General features: G+C 38.3%; 1 protein-coding gene across 2 annotated transcripts; it reads left to right on the top strand.

Annotated features, from left to right (window-relative positions):
* Positions 1-331: 331 nt before the first annotated feature.
* On the top strand, positions 332-19,072 carry LOC135690554 (uncharacterized). 2 transcript variants are annotated; one of them, XM_065208141.2, is made up of 10 exons: positions 332-538; positions 3,551-3,723; positions 4,130-4,928; positions 9,787-9,959; positions 10,671-11,469; positions 12,963-13,135; positions 13,726-13,996; positions 15,846-16,397; positions 17,156-17,328; positions 17,951-19,072. In XM_065208141.2, exons 1-10 carry the CDS (start codon positions 464-466, stop codon positions 18,861-18,863), a joined length of 4,101 nt encoding a protein of 1,366 aa, XP_065064213.2. In that variant the 5' UTR covers positions 332-463; the 3' UTR covers positions 18,864-19,072. The 2 variants fall into 2 exon arrangements, with proteins under 2 accessions (XP_065064213.2, XP_065064214.2); XM_065208142.2 differs by having other exon boundaries at positions 334-529.
* Positions 19,073-19,351: the final 279 nt, after the last annotated feature.

Here is a 19,351-nt window from a genome sequence, read left to right as displayed (position 1 = left end):
ATTAAAAAGGACTCAAATCATAAAATAATTAAAAGAACAAAATAAAAAGGCATTTGTAAGCCACTTTGCTTGCTTTCAGCTTATTTATAAATAAAAGCCACTTTACATAAAACATGAATGCAAGAGTGTAGGTCGTAAGAGGCTTCTGAAGGAGAAGGGGGCCTGGCGAGCTCCAGTTTTCAGAGAGCGTGTTCAGAGAGCTTTTACTAGCATCCCTCCCCCTAATACACCAAATCGTATGCACTTCTTTGTCTGGCTTGAACACAAAGCAGGGCAACAAAATAACACCGTTTGCTTCTATTTCATCTCATTGCGTTTCTAAGGAACAAAGCCGGTAGAGTTTAAACCCCCTGTCTCATCTCTTCAATATACCTGCATATTTAATTAACACTTAACATTCCAGTTACTTCATCGCTGTACAAGTTAGCAGTTTTACAGGACCTGGTTCTGCAGTACTGCAATCATGGCGAAAGGTTTTACTTTTGCAGTGCTGTTGGTGCTTGCTGGGTTCATCAATTCATTGTGCGCAGTAAGTAGGGCAAGTTCTTTTGTATTCAACTTCAAGAAGTAGAACCTTTTTTGCGTTTTTGACCTTTAGGATATTGTTGTCAAAGTTCAAGACAGCGAGGTGATCGTCCGATATTGCAACACTCATCACCACCATAGTCCTTTTAGATCCTAGAGAAATTCTACAGCCTTTCATTACGACATCTCAATTTCCTCTTTATTGCAATGTAATTGTAGCCATTGTACCCTCAAAATTTCACGTAGGAAATTTTGAGTCTGCGCGCAGGCTATGTAATTGCACTTAAGCGGTGTGATGCTATAAAAAGTCTTTTTAAAAGGACAAATTCTCAAAAAATAATAGCAGATATAGAAGAAAAATCTCGATATATTCTGCATTAATGAGTTGCTACACAACCTCTGAAATGCAATTACATTGCAATAAAGGGGAAATTAAGATTTCGTGAAAATGGAAGGGAATGAGCTTGCTTGGCATTCGAGAAAAGCTGCTGTGCCAGAGTTGCAGAAATTTGTTGACTTTTATCCAAACCTCTAATTTCTGACCCTACCAACAGAGCAGTGGTATGTATTAAAATAAGGGAAACGCCTTAAAATTGAAAGGACATTTGCGATTTAACACTTTTGTATCAGTCTTGTTTTGGTAATTATAGCTCGATCAAGTGTACATCAAATAGCCCATTGTTCATAAAAACGCAATAAAAATTTAATATGAAAAACACTTTGTTGGCCACACATCACCGGATTAAGCTATTCCCCCAGAGTGCGATTAAATAAAGCGAAATGGCAGAACTATGGAGAAGATGCAGCGGCAGAGAAATGTAAACAAAGATTTGCATTGATGTCAACAAAGTCTCAACCGATTCAGGAAGCTTTTTTCTCGTGACAAAAGCCAAAAAGTCAGCTGTCTAATTGTAGGCCAATCGGTAGCCTGATAACCAGGCTAATTTATTCCACTTTTTCCTTTAGAATAATGGGCGGATTATCAGGCTAATCAACGGCAAAACAGTTAAGTTTTAAGACCTCTGTCTGTTTGTTTTCTGATTGTGCATGATTCTTCTCAGATTGCTTAAATATATGTTGACAGAGTTAGAAAACCCCTCAGCCTTCCTCTGGATGAATTGTTGCCCTGTTTGCCTTCCTCAAAATTTTCCTTCTATCTTTCGAAAAGATTGAAACGGAATTTAAGTAAATCATCTATGTTTTGGTCTTTACACTTTGTCATGAAAAAGAAAAGTTCAAGCACAACATTAAAGTCCTCTCAGTTTATGTACTCTTGTCAAGTTGGGCACTGCCCATCCTTGTTGGATGACCTTCCCTGCATCCTTGTTGGACGACTTTCATTCGGCTTACAGCCGTGGAACAGTAATGTTTTCTGGACTCTATAGGTTGACATAAAAGTGTGAGGACGATTTGCCACTAAAAGTTGATTTTTTAACCAGGGACCTAGGACATTATGAAAATTTTCTAAATCTTTGAACATTTCAGAGAAAGGCTTCAGAACTGTGAGAAATGATAATAATGGAAGCATTTTACATCTACTAAAATACACAGTCAACAAAATTATGAGAAAGTTTGCACAGAAACACTGTCTTTCTAAGTAATTTTGGTCTCAAAGACCTTTTACCACCTATCGCTGTCACCAATTATCTGTTGGCGAAAAAGACCCAGTGCCTCTTTATCAACTTTTAGAAGAATCACGTGGAGCATGTTTTGACAAAAGTGGGGGCTACTTACCCCTATGCCCCTTCTTTGCTTGGTCACTGCCTGTTAGTTGTTGATTTCTGTAGTTTTATTCTTTTGTACCAATCCTTCTTTTTATTAAATCATATAAAAGAGCCGAGAAAGGATGCTTTCAATGGATGTACCCCTATATCTACATCCCGAGCTTTCAATAGATGTATCCCTAAATCTAAATCCCGAGCTTTCAATGGATGTACCCCTAAATCTACATCCCGAGCTTTCAATGGATGTACCCCTAAATCTACATCCCGCGTACAGTGTTCAGTCCTACGAACATAAACAGCTGACAGCAAGGTTGGTGCTTCATGTCTCCCCTCTAGTCATAAAGTAGCTTTTCACTTCACAGATTTGGCATTACTGCCTACTTGGAATACTTTGTGATCGGCGTAAATTAAGCGTATACCCCACCAGAAATTATTTCTAGCGACGTCCCTGGCTGAGATCATGTCAAAAATACACGTGGAAGTATTAAAAGCCTGGTTTCCATACTGAAATGAGATGAGGTGGATCATTTTGGTAGTAAGAAGTGGAAAGAGTTTCTATAGTGATAAGAACGTCATTGAAAATAGTGAGCAAAAGTGATGATAGAATATTGCAAAGGAGTGGAAAACGTTTTCTTGGATTTGGGGGAAATACTCTTGAACCATCTTTGAAAGAATCATAAGAGAGGGGAAGATGCAGACTAGCCGTGTCATGACCAAAGTCAATATTTAGCAAGATTGATCAAGATTCTGTCATGTTATTGGAGTTCCTTGCAACACTCCCCTTACCATTGCTCTTGTGACAACCACCCCCTCCCCAGTCCATTGCGACTTGTTATAAATGAATTGCCCCAGTTTGGATTTTCGTTTATGATATATAAACTTACTTTTCACTAGCTACCTACTGATATATACGGCAATGCAATGTAACAACCACGATGGAATAAAGAAAAAAGTATAAGAATTCATTGCCTTCAACAACAGTTAACTGTTTCGGTAAAAAAAAACCGACTCCCTAAAAACAATGTTGATTGTAGAGTTAGATGCCATAAATATATAGCCAGAATCAAATGTTTCACATCTCTAAAAAGGAAATAAAAACAGCAGAGGGAGATGCAATAGAAAATGTGCCAAAGTTGGTGCAGTTGCAGTGCACCCTTTGGAGTGTACCAAGGCATTTGGTAAGGATTTTGCAACATCTAAAGGTATCAGCTCTGTTCAATTTCTTAAGATTCTGCCTTCTAAATTCCACCTTTCAAACTTTTCCAGTAAGACTAACAATTTCTGGCTCTGTTACTTTCTAGACTGACTGCTTTTATGACAACATCGCAAAGCTGGCATCATCTGACGCTCCACTGTATTCAAGACATGATGAAAAGCAAGGTCTGATTTCCAAAAATGTATCAAAAGCTAGCTACCTCGAAATCATGAGAAAAATCAAATCGTCAGGAAACACTTTTGCCTGCGGGTACACAAGGTGGGTTTTGCCATGCAGATCTAGGTAGCACATGAAATATTTATATTTGGTTAACACTTTCTGGAGAAACTTTTGTATTTCATAAAACATTGTATCCAAACGTGAGTGAACAGGCAGAGTCAACGATCATCAAATCAGTATCGTGTGCCACTTAAACCGGCTTGAGCCATTTCAAAAGAATGTCAAATTTTGAAAAATATTTTTTTTGATTAGCCATCTAAGCTATTATTTCTCTTGGATTTTCTTGCGTCAATAATAAGAAATCGGAAAGATCTAAGCTTCCTCGTGTTGTTTTTTGTCTTGACATGAATGTTTAACTAGATCTTTGTGATTCTTTAATGAATCATCCATCTCCAAGATCCATGATATCCCTAACATATTTGCATGCATTATCATCATATTCCAGGGGCTGGATCGCAGAAATTCTCCAAGGCCTGTCCTCGCAGTACGACGAATTCAAAGTGAGGAGCCAAAGTGGTTCGCTTGCCGCAGGCTATCTGAACGTAACAGGAAACAAGGTCATCGACTTATTCAATTCGAACCTCAACTCGCCCAGCCGAATACTGTACAAGTTCCAGATCGTTGGTCCATTGGACCACGTGTGGATGGTGGAGCAGTTGGCAGCGGGTGGAGGGTACAGGGTCTACCAAAGTTACAACAATGCATACTCTCTCAAAGCCTGGCTCGCAAAGGGCAACTTGAAAGCACTGCATGGGACGGACATCATCATCTGGCATGACGTAATCAGAATGGCCGACGATTTTCTTAAGAAATATGGCGCATCAATGTCGAATCTTGACAACTTGCCAGTAGCATTGCTGGGCATGAAGCCATGGTTGGTTCACATTCGCGACTACAACTTGACACAAGTTGAAAGCGAATTTCGCAAAGCCTGGTCTGTTGTTGGTCAAGGTCGTATTATGAGGAAGGATTACTTCTACAAGAACTACTTGCAAGTATTGGCAAACTTGACTGAGGCCATAATCCCTTTTGTGAGCACCACGAAACTATGGACACGGGAGTTGCATGACAAATGGACGTCAATATTTGGAGCACCGAACCCAGTTCTATACCCAGGGTACCCATTCAATACCCTGACAGCTCAGTTCAGTCAAAATTATGCACTTGAAGTGAGAGCGTTGGCGATAAACTCAACAGCGGAGGCCCAGTGTCAGGCAAATGCTAATATTCTCGCTGCTAGTTTGGTAAGTATTATATATGAATTTTTTGTTTCATTTCTGTCATATCATACGCTGAAATTTAAACTGAAAAGCAGAACTACCATATTTCCTTTAATCAACACCGCCCTCTGATAAACGCCGCCCCCTTTTAAATGCCGCATCTTGAAAAACATCGTTCATTAGAAAACACACCCAACAAGAAGTAACGAATAGATTATTCGCTTACTATTCGAAAGCTATGAAAGTTGTTATGTGACATTCCTTCACATTTTCATAGCTTGAACATCTTTTGTGAACTTTTTTTCACAATCTTCATTACATGTTTTTTGGAAATAGAAACATTGTTTATCTTTTTCATCGCACTTTTCTGGTCATTTTTCATTTGACAAACTTTTATTTTGTATTAAACCCCGCCTTCTGATAAATGCCGCATCCAAATTTTGTTTTCTTGAATAAACGCCGCGGCGCTCTTTAGAGGAAAAACGGTATTCAAAGCATGTTCTGTATGTTTTCCACTTATGTTCAAACCGCAATTCAAAAATGTTTTATGATCGTGCCCCTTGGATGATAGCTTTACTCTGTGAATATTTGAGAGTGTTTTAGCCAGTGAATATTTAAACTGCCAGCTACTGTAGAGTAGGAGGGTAATGGGCATGGCCAGCGAGACCACGCCCATTTTGCCTCGTTTCAGTGCTTTGTACCAGGCTAATTTTTCTTAGGAAATAGGAACTACCCCCAGTGCTGAGGAGAGGGGGTCAGGGGGTCACTGACCCGGGGGCCCATGACTTCAGGGGCCCATAGATAAAAATTTAACTAACGAAATAATAATTAGCATTTCAGCCACTCTACTATCAAAACCTGTTAATAATAGCAAAAATAATAGGAAAAGCCTTTAAATGAAATAGGGTAGAAGCAGCAACATTATTATAGCCCCATTATGTTTGTCATACAGAGCTAGTAGCTTTGAGTAATTTTCTAGCTAGTTAACACAACAATTTCCAAATCTTTGTATTTGTGGTCAATGATGGAGCCATAGTCAAGTTTTTCAGAAATTTTGGTTGAAAATTTGAACGATTTTTCAGCTGATGCTTATTTTCAAATGCTTAAACTTGTTCAACAGCTGCAATGGTTGATGCTTCTTAGAAAAAGTTACTCATCAGTGATGTTAGGAGACATGTCATCTTTTTATGCTGCGCAGAATTCTGCACTTTTTTGCAAGGTCATTTTCTTTCAACATTGTGTAAAATCAAAAAATACTGAACCCCTCCCATACCTCGCCAATTGACTGAACCCTTCCCATGAGGAGGCACCTCCCATAACCCCCCCCCCCCCCTTGATGGAACAGGACAAGCGTTCTTTTCGCGTTCTGCTAAGTGATTTGATTTTGCATATTGATGTGAAGATAATTGCCTTTGATGCATTTGAGAATCACTCAAATGGAAACCACCATAATGCTTAAGTGGAGTGGGAAACAGATTACTGGCTTGTAGTCGAAAAGGCATCAATTTAAAGACGATGTTTCATTATGTGAATTGGATAACCTATACCTAGTTTACGATAAATTAGGAATACTGTTGCTAGTTCATTTTCAAGCCTTTTCAGGTCATAGTCGATTTCATTCGATACAATGTTCTCATTACAAATTTAAGGGTTTAGTCGAGCCATTGACTATGGTCAAAGTAAAATTTTGATTTGTTGAACAAGGAGAAAGATTTCGTTTTGCAACAGCAAAGTGAAAACAACAAGACGATCATACATTGTTGTGGGTTAACTCTCAAACATTGAGTTTACTCTCAGGATAGACAGGCCCGGCTAGGTGCAAAGTTGCTTCAGTTATGATTCATTTGTTTTTAAATTTAAAATCGCATAAAAAGTTAAAATCATTAATAATATAAAGGTTTTTCCAAAGATTGTCAAGGTCGAAAATAGATTGGTGTAGTAGAAAGCTGATCGGGCTTTTTTTCTAAGCTTTATTGAAAACTCCTTTAAAATGAAGTCATAGCTGCTTACTCCAAGGATGTCCAAGAATGAGATAAATATCGAGCCAAGGGTGTAGTCCCCCTTTTATGCTCCTGTTGAAGTGCACATTTTTATAGTTTCTCATTTGGTTCTTTTTCCGCGATAATACTAGGCACAATGACCTATAGAATGGTAGACTTTATCTTTGTTCACTTTTGCCAAGAAAAATTATTTTGCTTTGCAGAAAAGCGAAGTGGCCGTGCCCTCCCTCCCGACCCCGGGTTTCGCTTGCCCTATGAAAAAACTTTTAGCATAAATATCTGCACAATAATGATATCGAAGAAATTAAAACAGCTCCATTCTTGTTCCTTGAAGTTTAGAAGAATATAACAAATCTCGTTTTTTTTTTCTACCGAGCACCTGAAGGTAGTTCTTAGGACAAAGAGAAGCTATGGCTATTGGTCAGTGTTTTGTACCTTCCTCTCAATGTGACTATACCACGCGGTACCAGCATCTGGAATTACACTGAACTCGAAACTCATTTTGAGAGAAACTATGGCAAGGACTCGAACCCAGATCTTTCGATCTGTAGTCCGTTACCCCAACCATTGAGCTTTATTATCAGAAGGTATAAAACTGAATGGAGGGGAGAGTTGAAGATGTCAGAAGATGTGCATTTAGTACCAAAAATTTCGGTGGGAATATTTTTCGGCAAAATAGGACAACTGTCAACGAGATTTTTTTCCAAATCGAGGTTCTTCAACGGCATTTTTCAAAATGCATTTACTCTGATGAAGCCCTGTATGCCGGGACGAAATATTAGTATTCGTTTAGTTTAATTTATTTTGAAAACTTAGCTCATAACATTGGATTCTCGTCGCCGTTTTGCTTTGTTTCTGAATTTTATCCTCGTATTTACATTATACTCATTGCAAGATTCACAGAATCCAGCAGACAGCCTATCATGCGGTTCTTCCTTCTCACGCATTATTTTTCAAACAAGCGAGAATCTCCAAATTTTGAAAAAAATGTGTCAAAGTTACCAGAGAATCTAAGGGATTCCTCTCGATGAATTCGGTTTCATAATGCATGGCTGAAGGGAATCAAGAAATCTTCTTCAAAGGTCCTTTAACTACAGGCTCAATTGTAATTTTCACTTTCTTATACTCTTTCATCATCAACCAATTAGATCATTACTTTCGCTTTACCCCCTTTCGCGTACTACGCCAGTGTGATTCAGTTTTTAAATGGGCTGCACTGACTCTTATATATTCCCTTCATTATTTCTCTCTGTTTCTCCCAATCAGTCATTGCCTTCAACAAACTGTTCAAAAACTTAACTAGAAGGAACCTGGAAGGGTATTGTTGCCAGGATTTACGATGGTCTATATGATGCCGCTATGAGGGATTCCTCTTTCAAGACGACACCTCTGCATGATTGAACCTCTACAAGACGATACCCAGTGCGAGATTTACCATTGTGCTAAGGTGTGCTTAAATACAGGGCCCCGTCGGCCGGGGGAGGGGCCCATTTTCTTTCAAAACATTTTCCAAAATCCTGTTTAAATGCATTAAAATATATAACTAACAAGTGAAAAGTTTTCACAATAAGTGTTTGTACAAGGCCCACAAGAGAGGGAGGTGACAAAGGTTAAATAGCCTGTGTTAAATTGCCACAGGAAATTGAGGTTTTAAGGGGCCTCATAAAGTAATGAATTCCATTTTTAGGAATTGAACTGATCAAACGTGACGAAAGTATGCCAAAACTTTTTAAACAATTGCAAAAAATTACTGCAATAAACATTCTGAAAACCTATTTCAAGGTAATCTTAAGGGCGTGGTCGCATAAATTTTCTGCTCGCTTCGCTCGTTGAGGACCTCGTCTTTTTTTTTGTCCCTGGACCACCAAAAACTTCTCGGTGGCCAGCCTGTGGGCGTTGTCTCTTTCTGTGTGTGTAAATCTGTGTGTGAATCTTAGGTGCGAGGATGGCTCAGTTGTTAAAGGCGCTGACTACAGTCCCAAGGGTCTGTGGTTCGATTCTCTGACATGATCAAACTTTCACCTAGAGTGAGGAGAGTTGCCAGCTCTCTGTAATTCCAGGCGTAGGAATCACGAGGTGTGGTCACATCGAGAGGAAGGACCAGGACACTGCTCGATAAGCATAAGCTTCTCAGTGTCCTAAAAATTACCTTCGGATGCTAGGTAGAAACAAATACAAATAACAAATCTGTGTGTATGTTTGTGAATGCTTATCGATGCAGAATTTGTGTAGTCGCTTATGATTAGCACAAATTTGTTTCATCTCATCTGAAAAATTCAAGTTTTCTACAAACAGTTTTCTAGTTTGGTTCAATGTATATTTCTGACCTAGAGTCTATACATTTTCCCTTAAAATTCCAAAAAGCTTTCTCCAAATCTGAGTCCTGATCTTTTAAACATTTGCTTATATTGAAGATTATATTTTCCAGGAAACAGATAATGTTTTAAATACCTGTAAACTTTTTGTGATATATGGCGAAGTGCCTGCGTATGAATCCAGGGCCTAAGTAAGAGGCCACATAACTTTACTAGCACAAAGCTTTATTTGCCCTAAATCAGGTCCTAACGATACTTCTATCAAGGATTCCACAACCCATGTCAAGTAAAAGCATGAAGCGGAAAAAATTGAGCCACAGTCCAATTCTCATCTTTTTTTACATATCAAACTGTTTAAGTGTTTGGAGTTTCATGTTGGTATCAAAATCTGTATGACTCAACCCGTTTTGTGGGACTTAAGGCTTCTTTTGACAGAATATTGCAAATAATGAAATTAAATTTCTAGAGAGATGTAATGTTGTTTTACCCCTAGAGTTTTGTCGAATTTAGGACAATGTGATCATTTCAGGAAGAAAAAATAAACATTTCTGGTGCTGTTCTTTTTAGACTGACTGCTTTTATGACAACATTGCAAAGCTGGCATCATCTGACGCTCCACTGCATTCAAGACATGATGAAAAGCAAGGTCTGATTTCCAAAAATGTATCAAAAGCTAGCTACCTCGAAATCATGACTAACATCAAATCATCAGGAAAAACTTTTGCCTGCGGGTACACAAGGTGGGTTTTGTCACGAATAGAACACTCCAGTTGAACTCATACACAAACTCCTTTTAAAATTTTTTTCAAACTTTCTGAAGCAGTTCCCATATTGCATATTGACTAAAAGCCACACATGTTACAATAGTTTTCGTCGCTTTTGGAGAAAATGGGCTTACTTTGCATCGGTTCCTACATTCCATAATGGGCCACTTTGACACTTTCGCTTTCAGCTGCTTGAGCATTTTTCAAGATCTTTTCTAATTAATAATTCATATGCAAACAGTAGCTGCTGAAAAGATTGCTATAATAAACTTGAAGATACATGCAAATTCTTGAGACAAAATCAATACTATACTTTAACTATACCTTAACAAACATCACCTGCTTTGAAGTTTAAAATATTTGTTGAAGTTTGTGGTTCAAGGAATTAATTTCTTCTCCAGGAAAGTTCAAGCCAGTATTTTTGCATGCTATTGAAGTTGCTTATAATGTGGTATTCAAAAGTTTCCCAGAGAGACTGAGTCTTAAAAAGTTAGAATTTTAACTCCTTCTTCTGTATTAGTCCTTACCCATGTTTGCAAAGATCGTTGTTAGATTTCCTAAGTTTCAAGCTCCAAATTTACGCTGGTGTTAAATCATATTGTTATCATAGCTAACCGAATCAACACAATGTTTTGTATTCATATTCTATTAATTTTCTGTTCTTCTTGCAACCTTGATGAATTCCAGGGGCTGGATCGCAGAAATTCTCGAAGGCCTGTCCTCGCAGTACGACGAATTCAAAGTGAGGAGCCAAAGTGGTTCGCTTGCCGCAGGCTATCTGAACGTAACAGGAAACAAGGTCATCGACTTATTCAATTCGAACCTCAACTCGCCCAACCGAATACTGTACAAGTTCCAGATCGTTGGTCCATTGGACCACGTGTGGATGGTGGAGCAGTTGGCAGTGGGTGGAGGGTACAGAGTCTACCAAAGTTACAACAATGCATATTCTCTCAAAGCCTGGCTCGCAAAGAGCAACTTGAAAGCACTGCATGGGACGGACATCATCATCTGGCATGACGTAATCAGAATGGCCGACGATTTTCTTAAGAAATATGGCGCATCAATGTCGAATCTTGACAACTTGCCAGTAGCATTGCTGGGCATGAAGCCATGGTTGGTTCACATTCGCGACTACAATTTGACACAAGTTGAAAGCGAATTTCGCAAAGCCTGGTCTGTTGTTGGTCAAGGTCGTATTATGAGGAAGGATTACTTCTACAAGAACTACTTGCAAGTATTGGCAAACTTGACTGAGGCCATAATCCCTTTTGTGAGCACCACGAAACTATGGACACGGGAGTTGCATGACAAATGGACGTCAATATTTGGAGCACCGAACCCAGTTCTATACCCAGGGTACCCATTCAATACCCTGACAGCTCAATTCAGTCAAAATTATGCACTTGAAGTGAGAGCGTTGGCGATAAACTCAACAGCGGAGGCCCAGTGTCAGGCAAATGCTAATATTCTCGCTGCTAGTTTGGTATGTCTTATAATCATATATTATCTATTATCATATCATAGATATAGGTTGACGGCTTGTTTGTTGAAAAGCCAACAGTAAAATTGAAAGCAATAACAATAGGAATCATCTTCCGTCGGAAAGCTTTGGTCATTGATGGAAGTTACTCGTCTCTATACGTACAGCCTGGATTTGTGCATTCATAGACCCTAACGCTATTAGAAATAGAGTTAATTATCCTTGATCCCATGGTCACCCTTTTGCTACGGTAAACCTTCATGTGCTGACAGTTTTGCTCTATAATTAGAGACAAACATTGCGATATCAGTAGTTTGTTCAAAGCAATCTAAAAATGCCTTTTCCTTTCAAGAAGCAGAGGTATTTAATAAATTTATAGAGAAAATGAAGAGTAAAAATTTAATTTTAAGATTTACACTTTTTCTAAAAATTTAACCTTTGAATTTCAATATTTTATCTTCTTCATGTTTATAACAGGTCCTTTATTGATAACAGCACGTTGCTGCTGAACAAAGTTAACCTTTATAAATATCATATTATTATAGCTAATTAAGTGATTCACAGACACCTAGATGTTAATTGGTCCGGATAATATAGGAGGGAGCAGTCAGCAACAAGCTGACAAAGGTCCTATTCTGTCCTCTCAAGTTAATTACATAGACAATGTCTGTCTCAAAATCCTGGCTGTTCCTAGCAGTGCTGTCTTTTATATCACCTGTAACTTTACATAAATTCCGATCTTTTCCATGTGCTCTTCAAAACAATATGATATACATCCTAATGCCCCAATCACAACAGGGATGACTGTCACCTTCTTCATATTCTGCAGATTTCCGATTTGCTCCTTTAATGGTTGATATTTCTCAATTTTTTCTTGTTCTTTACCTTTTACCCTATTATCACCAGGAATGGCAATATCGATTATCTTCACATCCTTTTTTTTGTCAACAACAACAATGTCTGGCCTTCTAGCTTCAACAACCCTATCACATTGAATCATAAAATCCCATAGTAGCTTAAACTTGTGATTCTCTAAAGCCCCTTCGGGTTTCTGCTCATACCATTTTGTGGCTCTTTCAAATCCGCACTTTTCCGCTTACAACCAATGAATATACCTTGCCACATTGTCGTGTCGTCTTTTGTATTCTGTTTGTGCAAGTTTAGCACATTCGCGCACCAGATGACTAACTGTTTCCCCCTTGTCATAGCACATTCTACATAAAGGCGTATCACTTGTTTTATCAATGTAGTGCTTGGTATAATTAGTGCGCAGCGCCTGCTTTTTATCATTTTTATATTATTATTATTATTATTATTATTATTGTTATTATTATTATTATTACATTTTTATTACTAAGAACAGGTGAAGTGCAAACAGGTTGATACGGTGTTAGACCACGAAAATAATAATTAATGTTACCTTGTTTGTCTTCTTGCCATTTGTGTCTCTCTTATTGATGTCAATGACACTTACTGCTTCTAAACTACAATTGTAGACTGACTGTTTCTTCGACACTATCAAGAAGCTATCCAACTTCGATGCTTTGCTGAATTCACGTCTAGATGAAAAGTACAATCTTATCAATGCTGGAACCAACAAAGAAAATTGGCTTAGAATCATGCGAAGCATCAAATCGTCAGGCAAAGCCTTCGCGTGTGGCTTTACAAGGTACTACTGTATTTTTATTGTACAGGTGTACAGTTTCAATTTACGTGTGTTTTTTGGTATTCATGCAGAAAGAAACATGAGGCTAAAACTAATCAAAATTTGAAACTAGCTCTTCCACATTGAGACCCCTAGGTGATCATGCAATTGAAAAAAACACTATTATACCAATGCCACTTGCTTAAAGAACGATAAACGTGCACAACAGCGGTAGCCGGTGGAATTTACACAAGGCTCTTAATTGCCACCACTTCTATTCATCCTTGAAGGAGCGGGGGAGGGGAGTGTGGATAGAGTTTTCAATGCACAAATATACATTCCCCTTATATTCATAATACAATAACATCTTTTAGAGTGATGGTTCTAAGAAAATAAGAATAACAAGCTTGGTAAAATGAAGACTAGGACTCATAAGTCGACTGATAATCAAAGGAGAGAGCAGCTACTTGATGATTGCCCCCTCTTAGACGATAGCTGCCTCATTTCAGTCAGAGTAGACCGTTATTAAATATGGCAAACTAAAGCTGGTAGCGTCTGTTTTTCTGATTTCAAATTTCCATATTTCTTTTTACATAAAATGCTCTTACCAATAGGAGCTGGATAGCAGAAATTCTACAGGGATTACCTCAGCAGTATTCTGAATTGGTAAGCAGAAATAACAGCGGGACAACGGCAGCTGGCTTTGTCAATGTGACTGGAGCCAAAGTTATCGATCTGTTTCAAAGAAACGTTGGATCAATAGAGAGGATTTTGTACAAGTTCCAGATTATGGGACCTCTAGACCACGTGTGGCTTGTTGAACAATTACCTTTTGGTGGTGGATACAGAGTTTATCAAAGCTACAACAATGCATATTCTCTGAAGGTAAAGTGCTAACACGATTTGTTCAGATAAACTTAAGCTTGTTTGCTTCACTTTCAAAACAAAAGTGTATATTGAAAGCTATTCAAATAATGTTCACATCAAGCCTTCACTGGCTCATAGTATATTTTTTATCATATAATAGGTTGAAATATCAAAAGTACTTGCTTCTTGACAGACCATCCCCACAAACAAGAAATAACGGGGGTGTAACCTCAAATGAAACCATCTCTCAACGAGAATGCATGGTTTTTGATAAAAACACTCAACAAACAGTCAACAAAAAGTTCTCCTGCGGACACGAATCGAGAGAGGCCATGCATCACAAAATTGTGTTCTTGATCAACAGTTTCAAAAACATCGGGTTGTGTGACGTCACCTCATACCCCATCATCTTCACCCATATTCACAATTACAGAATATTGGGAATGAAACATTCAGTTTATCTTGTTCATGGTAAATCAGCTATGTTCTTATCTGCTGACCATACAAACAAATATTTGATGTTCACCTTTACATTGGCAATTATAATCGTTCCTGATGTCATTGGGAATGATTTTATAACATTTGGTCACAAAATATTTGTTTAAGATACTACAAAATTGAAAAGTTTTACAATTTGCCGTAAATTAAGGGCCTTGGGCTCAATTAAGCCCCTTGTCCGAAAAAGCGCCAATCCTATCAGCTTGAATATTAAATAAACGCCCAGGGCGCTTAACCGGTCATTTACGGTTTACACTAAATTTCTTGAGGAATAAAAAATGAATAGACGGCATTTTCATGACGCAAAAATGCCCTTAGTCGTTTCCAAAAGAAAATTAGAGCTTATCTTCAAAAAAATTTATTCGTGATATGGGATGATGATTATGTTTACAAACTGACAAATTTTTCTATTTTATAAAAGTGTTGGACGTGTTTTTACCTTTGCATTAATCATTTGGCTAAAATCAAGGGTGCAAATTGCATATATCAATACATGTTGCACTATGAGTAACGCCACAATTCGTTTGGAGACTTTGAGGCAAGAGAAAGGTTTAGCTCTTTTGCAGGTGTTATGGAAATTACACCCTAGCAAGCATCTTGCAAAACGTTCTCAAGTTCGTATTAGAGGTGCGAGGATGGCTCAGTTGTTAGAGGCATTGACTACAGACCCAAGGGTCCGTGGTCCGAGTCCCTGGCATGACCAAACTTTCACCCAGAGTGGGGAGAGTCGCCAGCTCTCTGTAATTCCAGGCACAGGAATCACGAGGTGTGGTCACATCGAGAGGAAGGACCAGGACACTGCTCGATAAGCTCGATAAGCATAAGCTTCTCAGTGTCCTAAAAACTACCTTCGGATGCTAGGTAGAAACAAATACAAAAAAAAAACAAATGTATCACATTGCTGGTCGGATGCACCTTAAGGATCGGGTTTACTCCTGTTTATCATTTACATAAAACTGCGTTCCACAAAACTGTTTTGTACAGGGAACCTTTTAGTATATAAGACTAAAAAGCATTTGTATGCATATATATTTTCTTTAGCGTAATGCCCTGCTGACAGAGTTGCTTACTCAATGTGTGTGAAACTGTGAATTGATAAGTCAGTTGATTCTCGACCTACAACACTTTAGTTTTTCTCAAGTCATTTATACATAATTGTTATAATTTTAAATTACATATTTTTGAATATAGTTTTAATTATTATTATACACTTACAAACATATTTTGTAATTATGGTAAATATCTGCTAACTTGAAGGGACTTCCATGCCTACAAAATTTCTGGTTGGAAGATCTGGTTGATATGATGTTATGAAAAAGATATGATGTCTTGATTATATATTGCATTTTTGGGCATTGTTTTTCATCAGGCTTGGCTTGCTACTGGAGACTTGAAGCCAATGTTTGGCAGTGATGTTATTGTATGGCATGATGTTGTGAAAATGGCAGCAAACTTTCTGAAGGCCCACGGCGGATCAATGAACGACTTAGATAACCTGCCAGCGTCTGTTTGTGCAATGAAACCATGGCTTGTTTTCATTCGTGATTATAACATGACCCAAATTGAAGCAAATCTCAAACTTGCAGCGAGTAAATTTGGTCAAGGAAAGATTTGGCAGCAAGATTTTTTCTTCAAGAATTACGTGTATGTACTTGGTAATTTGACGGAGGCAATAATACCGTTAGTGAGTACAAAAAAAACGTGGACCCAGGCCTTGCACGACAAGTGGATTTCATTGTTTGGCTCACCGAATCCAGTTCTCTATCCCGGGTTCCCGTTCAATCAACTCACAGCAACTTTTAGCCAGAAATACGCCCTTGAAGTCAAGGTTTTGAAAATCAACCCCTCTAAAACTGTCGATGAAAGTAAAATGGCTGAAGGAAATTGTCCTGCAAATGGAGCCATTCTTGAGAGAAGTTTGGTACGTAAAGCATGTTTTAAATCTTTCTTTTCAACTCGCTCTAAAGTTTTTTTAGGTTTTTACTTACTTTAACCACAACGTGTTGCTATTTTGCCAATTCAAGCACTGTCTTCCTTGAAACGACTTCAACTTAATCCATTATGTTTGAAGGAATGAAAGCGAATGAAACTTTGTGAGTAGCCATAGAATCTGTATTCAAAATACTTTGTCCTCTGGGATCTGAATCTCTTGAAATCCTTCCTACGTGCGACAGGGATTCAAACTATCATTCGGACTAAACATAACAATAACCCTACATCCACATCAAAGTTTCGGTGCAGCTTTGATTACGAACCCCCTCCTAATGAATTCATCAATTTATTTGTTAGGGGACGAGTAGTTTATTGAGTTATCTCTGCACAAAATTTGTTCTTGATTTGAATTTGAGCAGCATATTAGCTCAATTGTTGTTAGGTAGTTTGGTAGTCAATTTTATTTAAAGAACTTGATTCTTTGTGGTGTTCTGTGGCTCTGTGTATTGTCCTTATATAGAAAAAATACCACCAAATGTACTCAGGTTTGGCCTATAAAGTTTGTTTAATATTGTCCCTAATACATGTAATTGATACCTTATTGCATTGAATAAAATGCTTGTTGCATATATTTTGCTTTCTAGTTTGGCCTATTTAGTTCATTTAAAATACAAAATGATCAGTTTTGCCTTGAATGCAATGGATAGAAAAGCAGGTTATCATTATTGCAAATCCTTTGCTTTCTAGCACTGTTTCTTTGACGGTGTCAAGGAGTTTCTGAAGTTTGAGAAGAAATTGGGCACAAGGCTTCAAAAAATGCTGGAGACAATAAGGGCAGGTACAAATCAAAGTGAATTTGTCAGAATCATGAAGGGTTACAAAGCATCTTCAACTGCTGCTGTTACCACTGGGCACCCAAAGTATGGCTATTTTGATTTTTACATTGTTCCTTGTTCAACGCTGTCCTACTTGAGGATTTAAGTACTGAAATAGTACGTCTAGAAATTTCAGCCTCATTTAAGTTATTTTGAGTTTATGAGATAGGGTTGCCACTGGTGAGTTTCCCTGGAGGGGGAGTGTTGTTGCAGGTTACGGAATTTGCTGGTAATTTTGGCGTGACATGTTTGGTCTTAGAATTAATTTATTTTTGAATGGAAGTTTGCTAGATTTGCTGAGGACATCAGCAGTTTGCCGACAGACCCTTGTTTACGTGTATGCGATGCTCTGTGCCTCCCTATCACGTCGGTACTTAGGCGAAAACTTATTAAAAACCCATGTCATTTAAAAAAGATACGTGTTTGTTATTCCTCTACAATTTCGGGTGACAGGAAAAATTGGTTTTGAACAAAAATAAAGAGGTTATGGAGCAAACCTTCTTAAATCCCATACACTTTGATGTTGTTTATCAGACTCATCTAGAAACGCATCTTAAAAATAAATGAAAATATCATATCTTTAATCAGAGGTTAATGCAGTATCAGAATTGATATAAATAATTACATACAGTGTCTTTTCTGCTAATATGTGCTTCTTTTTTTCAAGTTATTGGATTAACGAAATTCTCACTGGCTTGTCTAATCAGTTCAATGAGTTATCTGCAAAGGGAGTTTTCAACGTGTCCAGCAATCAACTTTTGGATATCTTTCAAAACAACAGTGCTTTACCAGGAAGAGTTTTGTATAGCTTTTCATTGGATTGGCAACAGCAAGTTTTTTGGGTAGTGGAGCAGCTTTCGTTCGGCAGAGGTTATCGTGTTTACCAGAGCAACCAAGATGCGTTTACACACAATGCATGGCTACAACCTAATGACATTTCACCTCTGGGGTCAAGCGACCTCTTCACATGGAGCCGTGTACGGTCACAAGCTAATGGTTTCCTTCAAAGGTACGGCGCTTCCTTGTCGAATCTCGCTAACGTTCCCGCATCATTAAAGCCATGGATGGTCTCTATTCGCGACCAAAATATGACCCAAGTCAATGAAACTTTCAGAAAGTCTTGGTCTACCTTTGGCAAGGGGAGAATTTTACCTAAAGCCTGGTTTTTTGAGCATTACCTTACACCACTGTCGAAACTGAACTCCGCTTTGAGCTCACTTGCTGGAACGAGTAAAACCTGGACCCCCGAACTGCAAAAAGAGTGGTCTGTGTTGTTCGGCAGCCAAAATCCATGGATGTACCCTGGCGTACCTGTTGATACGTACAATGGCAGCACACTAAGACGCGACCCTTTGCAGCTCAGTGTATTAAAGATCAGTGCACAGGCAGAGGCAAATTGTCCCTCGAATGTTGCGCTCATCCGGCGTTCCACAGAGCTCCTGCGAACTACACCAAGACCCACCACAGTCCGAGTGGGTGTTACCACCAAGGGAAATCCTGGTGGCACTGCTGCAGGCCATAACCCGGTTTTTATGCTTGTTGCATTGTCTACTTTGCTGACGGCACTCTCCATTTTGTGAAGTAACTATTAAGAATAACTAGTATAAACACAGCACTTTTACATCGCACTACATGAACAAAAACGCTTTTCAAACTATTTCGACACCGGCAATTTTTATCGCTGATCTTTTTACTAATGCAAAGATTGCTTGACTGGATATCAAGTGCTATTCGGATTTGACGTGATAATTTGATGTAAGATGATATGATGTTCTATATTGCTTTAAAATGTCTTTTGTTTTTGAAGCATTTTCCAGATCTGCAAAATTTTCAATACCTTTTTTATATAGCAGTCAAGTTTGCAAAGAACGAACAAACATATAACGGTCTCTTGAATGCCGGTTCCCACTTGAGCAAAATCTTCAGCGAATTTATCAGCGATTGGAATTTTATTTTTTTCCTGCATAGGCGAATTCGCTGGCGAAGTGTGAAAGTTGAGAGGAGTTCATCTTCCCAGCCAAAAACAACTTCCCTCTGAATGGAAAAACGCTCGGCAAATTCACTGAAG

The sequence above is a fragment of the Rhopilema esculentum genome, chromosome 4, assembly GCF_057945365.1.
Source record: "Rhopilema esculentum isolate cy_ngs chromosome 4, ASM5794536v1, whole genome shotgun sequence".
NCBI classification, from domain to species: domain Eukaryota; kingdom Metazoa; phylum Cnidaria; class Scyphozoa; order Rhizostomeae; family Rhizostomatidae; genus Rhopilema; species Rhopilema esculentum.
The sequence above is the reverse complement of the archived record's forward strand: the minus strand, read 5'-3'. Positions and strand labels throughout refer to the sequence as shown.